The 11,135-nt window shown below is 29.9% G+C and overlaps 1 protein-coding gene across 3 annotated transcripts in view; it reads right to left on the bottom strand.

Annotated features, from left to right (window-relative positions):
- Positions 1-11,135, bottom strand: part of LOC106073898 (drebrin-like protein B) — a 12,287-nt gene extending 1,152 nt beyond the window's left edge. Inside the window, exons 1-13 of one of the 3 annotated variants that reach the window (XM_013234587.2) lie at positions 10,976-11,134; positions 9,261-9,316; positions 8,632-8,744; positions 8,297-8,371; positions 7,769-7,909; positions 7,601-7,678; positions 6,916-7,002; positions 5,534-5,653; positions 4,983-5,063; positions 4,417-4,523; positions 3,144-3,318; positions 2,907-3,045; positions 1,105-1,335 (exon numbers count right to left, since the gene is read on the bottom strand). In XM_013234587.2, the coding sequence (XP_013090041.2) occupies positions 1,105-1,335; positions 2,907-3,045; positions 3,144-3,318; positions 4,417-4,523; positions 4,983-5,063; positions 5,534-5,653; positions 6,916-7,002; positions 7,601-7,678; positions 7,769-7,909; positions 8,297-8,371; positions 8,632-8,744; positions 9,261-9,316; positions 10,976-11,058 (1,486 nt within the window). In that variant the 5' untranslated portion in view covers positions 11,059-11,134. Of the gene's footprint in view, positions 1-1,104; positions 1,336-2,726; positions 2,798-2,906; positions 3,046-3,143; positions 3,319-4,416; positions 4,524-4,982; positions 5,064-5,533; positions 5,654-6,915; positions 7,003-7,600; positions 7,679-7,768; positions 7,910-8,296; positions 8,372-8,631; positions 8,745-9,260; positions 9,317-10,975 lie in introns of those variants that run through there. The other 2 variants (XM_056028570.1, XM_056028562.1) reach the window with 2 other exon arrangements.

Genomic DNA, 11,135 nt, shown 5'->3' with positions numbered 1-11,135 from the left:
TCAAATAGCAAAACTATGGATTCTTTATATATTTATACTACTCCTATTTAAAGTGACACAATGTCTAAAGTGGCAAAACTCTAAGGGTTTCAGAGATGAAGGTCAAGAATAGTCTTTAGATTAGATGATGAAACACTGTTCTAATAGGTTCCTGACTTCTGTTACATTATAGGCCATTTATAATTATGCTAGCCAAACAAAAACCTCCTCTAAGATAAATAACTTGAACTTTACTTCAAAAGCACCATGCAATTTCAGTAATCAACCGGGGACTTTATTATTTTAACCCTTTTGAGATGACCCGGCCCAGGACAAAAGGCTGACCTATCGGCCACCATAGTTCCAACTAAAGGATTGGCTAGCCAGTGTTTGTAACAGCTAATCAGATTAATTCTTACTATTTTTACACATTCGTAAACTGTAATGGCGGCTTCCTTAGCTGTTTTTATAAGATAATTTGTTTGCATTGATTTTTTGAAGTTAGCTAGTGATAGGTGAAAAATTTGGTGAAATTGATGAAAGCATACTCACTGACTCTGATTTTAGTATTTTAGTGACTCTTATATCCCTAATAATAATGAGGACAGTGTTTAGGAGAGCTTTAGATCTAGGTCCACACTAGATCTAGCACTAGTAGTAGAATAATGTGACAGAAATGTCTGATGGGTATCCATGGGACTTGTTTCCCCAAACACAAGTAAAACTTAAACTTCTAAAACTTGTTTAAAAACTCTTAAATTTTTAATTCAGTTCAGTTTTTAAAAAATTTGTTTGTAAACTGCACATAAATTATGCAAATTAGCTTGGCTTATTTTAATAAATGTTAATATTTCAGTTGGATTTTGTCAGATTATATAAGCTCATTCTTTTCTCTTCAATAATATACATAGTTTTGTGTATGTAAAGTAATTAGTTTATTTGTTATGAATTTTTTCTAATAGAAGTGTTCAGTTTGTAAAAAGTGCTCCGTCTACTAGGCACCAAATGTGCCAAAAGTCACAGTCTCAAAAGGGTTAATAAGAGTAAATTAAAACCAACACATTGGAGGAAAACATTATTGATTGAAGATCTGCATAACAATGACTAAATATAATGTTCACTCACAAGCTTGGTAATCATATAATGCCCGGGCACACTTGCCCATCTCAGGTGTGATATTGACAGATGGTACAGTTGCCTCAACCTCTTCCAGCTGCTCTTCTTCTTGCTCCTCATAATGCTGAACTCCACTCACACGATGAGACTGTGTGTCAGCATGGTGGGTCTCTGCGGAGTAATCTTCATGATAGGATGGAACTCTTTTCTCTCTGAATTCAAAGTCTTCAGCTGGAGGTTCTAAAGATGTAGCAAAAAAAATTTTAATACGAAAAAGAAAATGACTGGTCACTTAATTTTGACATATTCAAAAAAGAGAAATAAATAAAAAAGATGCTAAAACACAAACTCATTCAACATTTTTAGGTGAATAATAGATAGATATCAGTGGTAACAAAGAACTCCAGATAACATTAGTTTGAAGATCTTTTTACTAGAAAATAACTTAAGCATTGTGGTAAAGGAAGTTGCCAAATTATACATATATAAAGAATTACTTATGATTATTAGTTGAAAACCTTTTTCTGTGAAATAATAATTTTGTTATTTGTTTAACATATTTACAGTGAATGTGTGTTATAAGCAACATGAGATTTGTTTAAGAGATAATTTGCATCAATGTTGATAGATTATAGTTATACAGAGACCTTTGGACTGTCCAATGGGACACCACAACATGGTCAGTTGAGATAGTTTTAGTCTAAGTCATGATTGAATAGAGCAGTTTCTTACATAAGCACAGGAATAACTATATCACTAATGTATAGATTTATCATAATCTAAATATATAAATTATTGTCTATAATGAAAATGTATATTAATCATCACATTTTATCAAATAAGATTTTAAAAAGAAAAGGCCTACAAATTAATTATTACATTTAATATAGTGTAGGATTTTTTAAAAAGTAAGACATCTAATCACTAGCACATCTTATAAAAAAGGAAACTTAAAAAAATTTCTTAAAATATTGTTTGTGTATAAGTGAATGCCTTGCTATTTTGATTAGTAGAGAAAAATTGTTGTTTTTTAAACAAAAAACTATTTTATAACCCTATTTTTGTTTAAATTTTTTATAAAAAAGTGTGTATAGATATAAAAAGAATTGTATTGGTCAAGTTTCAAACAGTTTATGTACTTGCTGAACATTTGAACTCTAATGATACAGTTGTGAAATTTCAATACAGTCTTTCCTCTAATCAACAGAAAAGTGTTTTGATTAAAATCACAAATTTTTCATGGAAATGAGGAGAATCTCGAACTCAATGAGCTGCTTCTAGTTTTATTTTTTGTTTGTAAATTTTCTGTGTTTATTGGAGATTTTCATGATGAAATCAATTATGTAAATCAGATATCTTTTAAAAAACATAGCTTATCAAAATATTCCTTATTATGTATATGAGTTAAACCAAAATGCTAGATATTTAGAATTATTTCCCATGTATGAAAATCTCCACTGAAGTATTTGTGATTTCCTTAGAGTCAAAACAAGTTTTTTTACCAAAACATTTTCTCACAACCAAAAGTTTCATTGTATTAACAAAAATGTTTAAACTGTTTGAAAATCCCATTAAGAAAAAACAAAAAAACTAGACTAAAAAAAAAAGATTCTATTTGTCAAAGCAAAAACAAATTTTAATGTTTTTCAGTTAAAGCAAAAAATAATAAAATATAATTTTAAGGACTCACCAACTTTGGAATCTTAAGATAAAAAGACAAAAACATCTTCAAGTTTAAATCAATTTAATATTTATTGCCTACGCATAATGGCTTTACATTGTACAAACCAGATCAAAATTTTAATTCTCACCATTCCATTCTTGTTCATTGTCTTCTTCATTGTCAGAGTCTTGTCGAGGAGGCAAGTTACTTCGAAGTAAATCAGGCGTGTGTGAGAAGACTGGGGATGAAACCTGTTCAGGTTCACTAGGTTGTTCTTCTGTATAATTCTGTCAGGAGAAGGTAAAATGAAAAGAAATATTTATTTGGTATTACTTTTTCTAATAATCAAATACAAACATTCCAGTAGGTTTATATTAAAATTTACAGAATAAGCTTCAGGTTCAGGTTCTGGCTCAGGTTCTTGCTGTCTGACAGGCTCCGGTTGTCTAAATGGTTTACTGGAAGACTCATCACTGGTGGGAAGTTTAATTGGTTCTTTTCTGGCAGGAGTAGCTGCAGTGTTGTTACTTTCATTTTCAAGAAATCCACCTCGAATTTTTCTGTACAAACCAAAAATAATTTATCATTAATTTAATACCAGTAATATCTGTACGTTGTTTTACTGTCATTATGGTACTTAGGAAACTACCAGAATGTTATGTTAAGTTGAAATGGGAAAAGACTGTGTAAAACCATTTATATTTCTCCATCTCTTCTCTTCTAACAAAACTTAACAAAAGATTTTTACCAAATTATTAAATTTTTACTACCTTTACTATTTTAACTGTGAATAGACCTTATTTTTAATTATTTAACTGTATAGAATTTAGCCCTTGATATATAAAGGGATAGTGATCCTTAAAGGATTACGGGCACGACATGGCCTAAATTGTGCCGATGTGCCTAAACTCAAAACTCAAAGTCACCGGCAATTGCGATGTTGGGTTGTATCGTTTACACGCACACTGCTAGTTTTTAAATAAGTAATTATTATACCTTTACAAACTCTGATCTAAGTGATAGTGAAGCAGCATGTTGGAATGGATTTTTATGATTTTTTGAAAATTACATTTTTTTGCTAGCCTACAAAAATGAAACATATATTGGCTAATATGTAGGCTTTAATTGAATATGATTTTAATGGGAATATTAATTTTTCAGATATATTAAGGAAATGTTTGGGGTAATATTTTTAGAGCCATTTGAGACCAATAGTAATGAAAGTAAAGAAAAAATCAATGCTAGATTCAGTATTGATTATGTTAGAGCTAGTCAAACTGGAGATTGGAATGCTAAATCTGAGGTGATATTTTAATGTTTTTGAGCTCTGTAGACCTATTTATCACTTGAAACATGATACTAATTCCAAGGTCTATTTTTCTCTATTATAAAAAGAAGAGAATTATTGTTTTATTTTTTTCTGTGAATTTAGTCAAATTATTGATTTTTTAAAAATAATTGATACAGAGTTACATCCCTTCTCTTAGGGATGGGGAAGATAGTTTCGGACAACTGCTTAGTGGTGAAACGGTTAAGCACAATATGCGATACGAGGTGAATAAATGAAAATGGTGAACTATAACAAAAAATCAATAAACAGTTAATAGCTGAGATTAATAAATTATTAATACAATATTACAACATTTGAAAATATTTACTTAGGAGGAGGCGGCGCCTTCTGAACAGATGATGGTCTTTCAACAGATTTTTGCTTGAAGAAATCTCTAGCATTAGTTGATGAAGAAGATACCAGCTGAGCTGCTTCCTAAAGATAAGACAGTAAAATAGAATGTAAGAAATATTAAAGTATATTTTTTAAGTATACCTCGACACACACACAATTTACATTACTACAGTCTACTAAATGCAACTGTTAACTAAAGCTTTACACAGGCAAAATAAAAAATTTAATAATCAAAATATTACCAATGCTAACTTGTAAAATTTTTAAGGCTTCAAAGTTAACCTTGTAATTTTAATTTACAAAATCAGAAAAGGATTTTTCTAAACACTAAAAAATAAATTATTAGAGTATTTGATCAAAGCTGATTTAAAATCTGGTACCATAAACCCATTTTCGCTAAGAAACAAAGTTTCCTCTTATATGTATTAACTTCAAAATATTATATTAAAACTATTGACAATAAAGGATTTTTTTTCTATGGCTCTGAAATAGTTTGGATAATTTAAAATAAAATAATAAATAACATTATAATGTACATACAGCTGCTCTTTCTTTTCTGAGCTGGTCACTTCTGTGTCCACGTTCATTCTCATCTATACTTGACTCCTTCTGCATTTGTTCCTAAATAAGGAGAGGAATATAAAGTGGGATGAAAAAATAAAGAACAATATCTTTAATTATTATGTAGCTCTCATAGTGACAGTAAAAATTTAAAACTTTGAAAAAAAAAACAACTAATTCTACATATGAACATTTAGTTTTAAACAAACTAAAGCAACAAAAAATAAAAATGAAATATAAACATTTGAGGTTGTTGGCTACATCTTGGGTAAGAGGAAATCAGTGTGAATGAACATGTGTATGCTTTCAAACTGGGAAAGGAGTTTTTATGCAAATAAAATAATAGGAAAATGCAGATAGGATTTGCAAAGTGACCAAAATGAAATTGTGTACCTTGGCAAATAATAATCCTGCAGAATAAATAGAAACAGTCAAGAAATATGTTGTAATGTCTCTCATGCAAAGCTATAGATCACAACTATAACCTAATGTTTTAGTTAGACAACAAAATAGTGCAATGAGATTCTTACCCAACGTTTTTGCTCTAACTCCCTATTCTCCACTTCAGCTTTCTTTTCAAACTGCCTTAGTTTCGTTACTTCTTTAGAATGCTCTGATATCTTCTTCTCCCTCTCTCTTGTTTCACGCATCTGATGCCAACAAAATGCTCACATCACAGACATTGGTTTGACATAAACTATTACAGCAAGTCCTCTACATAGACGGGAGCTTGGCCTTACTACATTACACTATTAACACTGCATATAGGGAACTAAGTGTATGAGTATGGTGATGGACCAAAGAGATAGCTATATAATGCTACAGGCAATAACCAATTGTTTATATCCTTATTGCTCTCACTAATTGTCTGCCTACTCCTTTGCAAATTATTCCTCAAACATTATTAGACCCCAAGAACATCTATATAAGCACTTCTATATATTTGTGATTTTTTTTTTTTTTCGAATGACGAAATAATTAACATACACATCAATCAGAACATCAAGTCAGTATTTGAGTATAAAAACATGAACTTAATGGGTAATGAAGAAACCCTTTATGGTTAAAGAATTTTTTTAAAAACCCTATCATTGGTGCAGTTAAAATAACAGTTTAACGAGTAGCTTAATTTTTTGTTAGTTCATTGAAGAAGCAAACATAAATCTATTCCAAACGAGCATTTTTCCAAACGCTGTTCAATTTTGTTTTTCAAAATATCTTGAAAATGTCGCATAAAATGACCTACCACAAATTTTTAATTATAATGTAGAGGACTTGCTGTTACAAACATTTTAATACTTGAATGTAACCTGCTAGCAATGTTTATCTTTTTAGCACATATGTTTCTTTATAATTGAGATAATTAGAAAACAAAAAAAGAAATATTAACAAATACTATTTTAATTCTTCTTTTGCTTTTACAGCTATGTACTTGTTTGTTTTCTTTTTTCATTAAATACACACACACTTTTCTATTAGTCAATATATGCTTGTCAATTTCAATCATGAATGCTCATTCAATTACTTAGCAAGTAACAGTAACTAAATGTGTCTGTCAAGTGCTCAAAAGTTTGTTTAAACAAACCGATTAACATAAAGGTTTATAGAGTGATCGAAAGTTTGTATATAAAGTGATAGGAGAACAGGTTGTGATCTGAAGGTTTGTTTAATAAGTTTGAGGAAGAAATGTGCAAATATAAAAGCATCCAAAAATTTGTTTCTTATTATTAGCCAAAACTTTATAGAAAACAAATAATTATTTTAAACAAAAATAACATCAGATTATAATAAGATTATTAAAATGAATAGTTTCTTATTTTATAAAATACAATTTATTTATCAATCAGTGCTAAAGGATGCTAAGCAGAAGTGGTGGTAGAGTCACAAATTGAAATGTTTTAGCATTATTTACCTCCCTCTCTTTTCTTTCAACTTCTGCTTTTTTGCGTTCTTCCTCGACCCGCAACTTTTCAGCATTCTGTCTTTCAATTTCCTCTTTCTAAACAAATTGTTAAAAAAAATCTTTAAAAACAAGTTTGGTTGTCATTAATCATTTTAAAAAATGAAAAAAATAAATATTAACTTAATGTAAAACTTGAAAATTAAATAAAAAATTATATGATAAAAAGTGTTTATTTTTAAGTAGTGTGTCTCCAAGCTGTTAGAGCATTCTGGTGCAAACTATATTCGATGATATGAACAAGAAAAGTGGCTATTTCTAACAGCTTTTTCTACTGGCTAAAAGTAGAAAAGAAAATGAGAATTGAGCTTGAGTTGAATCCTAAGCTAACAAGTGTACTTAAAACATTTAGTAATTATTTGGAAGCTGTATTGCAATGCTTCTAAACAACATTAATACACTGAAATCTTTTTAAAATTTGAAATGATGATATTCTTGATTTCAAAATCATGTCCAATTATTAAATATAAAATCCCACTGGGAACAAGTTCTTGACTGATGATCAATGATTCTAAGTGTAAATCTGCACGTAGGTTGGGGTAACCCTGGCTAAAGATATGAGCTCTATTTTACCCGATTCATAGTCAAGTCTTGAAGGGATTTTAGGATATTAAATATAAATACACAAAATGTTCACCTCAGCCTTGGCCCAAAACTGATCTCTGGAATTGATGTTAATTTCTTTTGTTGGAACAACTCTCTTGTAATCAGTACCCTAAGAACAAGAAAAATCAGTTCAAATATTAGAGAGTCACTAAAATCTTTTAACTGAAAGTTTTATAGTAGAGTAAGAAAAAGTACTTACCACAGGGCCAGCTGGCTCCACAGGCTTAGATTGTTCTTTGTGGAAACTGTAGTTTGCACCAGAGGATTTGGCCACTTTTTTTACTATTTCATCTTCATCAATGTCCTCTTCACACCTTGCAGGAAATGTGACATGAATACTCTTGCAAGAAAAAAAAAAGATTTCCAAATAAATTAGAATCACTTAAGGCTTTTCAATATAAAACTGCAAAATTATAAATACTTTGCCAAGTTAATGAAGATAAATATATAGCTCCTCCTTCGTGATTGAAGATGAGCACATTTATCATATCATATGGACCCGAAGATGACTGTTCCTCACTTTAAAAAAGCCAGCTGCATATGTGTCATGGGTAGGTTTGGTCAGTTGCAGATAGGCCTGCTTCTTCTCTCGGCTTTTTGTTGGTTCGGCGCTCTTTCACCCTGGACACCCTTCTTGCTTCAAATCTCGAGACTCACAGCTTCAAGCCATGACGATCGATCGAGAAAAATGAAGATTGAGAATAAAATTGAAAATGATTTAGCTTACCTTAAGAAAACTTTGAACATCTCTAAGATGGGATGTGTACTTCAGCTTTAAGTTTTCTGGAACACTTTCACCTGTCTGAAAAGAAAGTTGCATTCAGTTCAATTAGCTTCCATTCTTTTTCCAAAAATCTCAGTGAAAAATACTTTCAAAACAGATGTTATCTACTTCAGAATCAATTATAATCCTGAATTTTATAATTCTATTTTATAAATATTTTTATTTTTAATACAGAGCACATTGCCTTCTTATTATGTTTTGAAAACAAAAAGCTAAATATAGCATTTATATATATTGTTTCAATATAAAATTATACATAAAATAAAGAAAACAACTACCCAATGAATAAGAACATATTTAAAAAGTCCAGTATTAGGATCTTGAACTCTGCAATAAGCATACAGCATTTTACCACTGCTAAGTTCTTCTGCCATTTCTTCAATACCACCATCTGAAAAAAGAAATTGGCAATTATTGACATATTGAACCCAATTCAACTCAAGTTGTTATCAATATTTTCATCTCCAAAAAAAAAAAAAAAATTATATGTCTTTAAATTTCTTCTAAATCTATAGAAGTCTGAATAATAAAATGAGCTTCTTTTTATTTTTTTTTAACCTATAATAAAAAAAATTGATTAGATAGAAATTTAAAAATAGAGCTCAAAATTTGATTGACTAATTTAAAATATGGAATATCAATAAATTTTTAGCCTATTATAATTTACATCCTTTTAAAGACATTATTACAAAGAATTACAAGATTCATAAGCATTACAAAAAAAAAGTTCATGCATGTTAAAAAAGAAAGAATTCTTAAAAAATACAAGAAACTGGGCAGAAGGCTAAAGATAAATGGAAATTCTGTTTGACTATAATTATCCATCTCAGAATTACTGCTATGACGATTATGATATAGGCAATTTTATCCAGATGATATTTGACACTAAAATTTTTGATGTACTCACTTCCTGTTTCAATTACTTTTAATACTGTAGTTTGCCCTTCGTAACCAAACAGTGCCCTTAAAAAAAAAAAAAATCAAACATTTACAAAAGAATTCTAAAGAAAATGTTCAAAGTACTAGTCCAAACAAAAAATGTATTAAGAGTATAATTTACCAAAAGTGCTTATATACAGTTTTTTTTTGGTTAAATTTAAGATAACTATAACTAAGACATATTAACTCTCTCCCCAATAGCATCTAAATTACTGATAATGTAAATCTATGTTCTTCCATCCTGCCTTCTTTTCCTTATGCACAGATATGATGAATCTTAATGAGAGACAGCTTCCAAGGCTCTTTGACCTTTGTCAGACCTTAAAACCTGACAAGTGTAATCCATGGTGAAGCAATGTTGTTTTGTGAAAATTTGTTCATGCTAAAACACAATTACAACATCCTAACATTGGAAAGTAAACATCATTACTTCTTTATATCAGTTACAAGTGTAAAGGTTTGCTGTATAATACATTTTTGTTATACAAGTCTCAGATGTTCCTTTAGAAATGAAGATTACTGTGTTAGTTTTAAAAACCTTCTGCATACTGACATGGGGGATGATGGAAGGCAGAGTTTTGAACTTGAGATCCTGCTGATGACAATCCCGAGCGTATCCCACTTGACTAGCAGCCTCCATTTCAAATACAAATTTCATTTAGAAAAGCTCTTTATTTTAAATTTTAAAAATGTTACAGTGAGTCCGAGAAGTTTAGTTTATTAAACTATTTTATTTATGATCTCTAGTTTTGTAGTCACTTGTCTTAATCAATAGTGTATAGAATTTATTAATAAGAGTCATTTGAGTCTACTATCTAGATTAATTACTAGATTCTACTATGTCTAGTAGATCTATTCTTAAAAAAAGTATTCTATGAAACTGAGATAAGTGACATTGAGAAGTCTTTTTTTTTTGTTTGAACTAGAATCACTATCTGAAATTTAACTAATGCATCTAACTAAAGTGGTCTTTACTTTACAAAGTTCAATTCAGATATCTATATTTACATGGCTGGCTGGTCGTGTGGTTATGTGCACTAGACTTCTATTCTTTGTTGTTTCAATGGTTTCTGGTTCATACCCTGCCTGTTACCATCCCCTGTCATCCTGGAAAAAGGGGGGGGGGGAGGAGGTTTGGACTAGGAGTAGGAAGTAGAATGTAGATCTAGAATAGTTGATTATTAATTTTCTCAGACTCTGAAGGAACATCCAAAACATGTACAGAGTTTACAGAGTAAAACATTTTAAAAACAAACACTGTTGACACTGTTGTTACTTTTACTTTTAATATTGTCTTGTCTTAGACCTTAGCGCTAGAGTCTCCTATCTAGATCTAGTGCTAGATCTAGAATCTAGTAAATTCTAGTAGAGTTGAGACAGTTGAGTTACTAGAGTAGATCCAAATTAATTATTTTGAATATTAGATCTTTATAGTTTATAACTATAGATATAGACATTGTAGTTTTAGTGATATAAATTATAATGATTAGTGACACTAAATAATTAAATTAATCATTAGTCGATTTACGATTTAGATCTATATACTTGGCTTGATCTAGACTAGTCTAGATCTAGATTTAGATCTAGAATTCGTGAGTCGTGAGATCTAAAATTGCCTCAAGTTCAAGTTAAAATTAAATAAAATAAAAAACGCGCACAAAGAAAAAGCTTTTTAAATTTTACCAGTTTGTATCATCTTTGTCGCTTATTACTTTTTCATAAGCATTTGTAAGAGAATCTTTATTTTTTCTTAAATCTAAAGCCATAATCAAAGATATTTCAATATTTGTGGGAGGCTACCAATACCAAAAAGCAGGAAGTAGAAGTAAGAAAATTAATTTGT

This window comes from Biomphalaria glabrata, chromosome 1 (assembly GCF_947242115.1).
Source record: "Biomphalaria glabrata chromosome 1, xgBioGlab47.1, whole genome shotgun sequence".
NCBI classification, from domain to species: domain Eukaryota; kingdom Metazoa; phylum Mollusca; class Gastropoda; family Planorbidae; genus Biomphalaria; species Biomphalaria glabrata.
The sequence above is the reverse complement of the archived record's forward strand: the minus strand, read 5'-3'. Positions and strand labels throughout refer to the sequence as shown.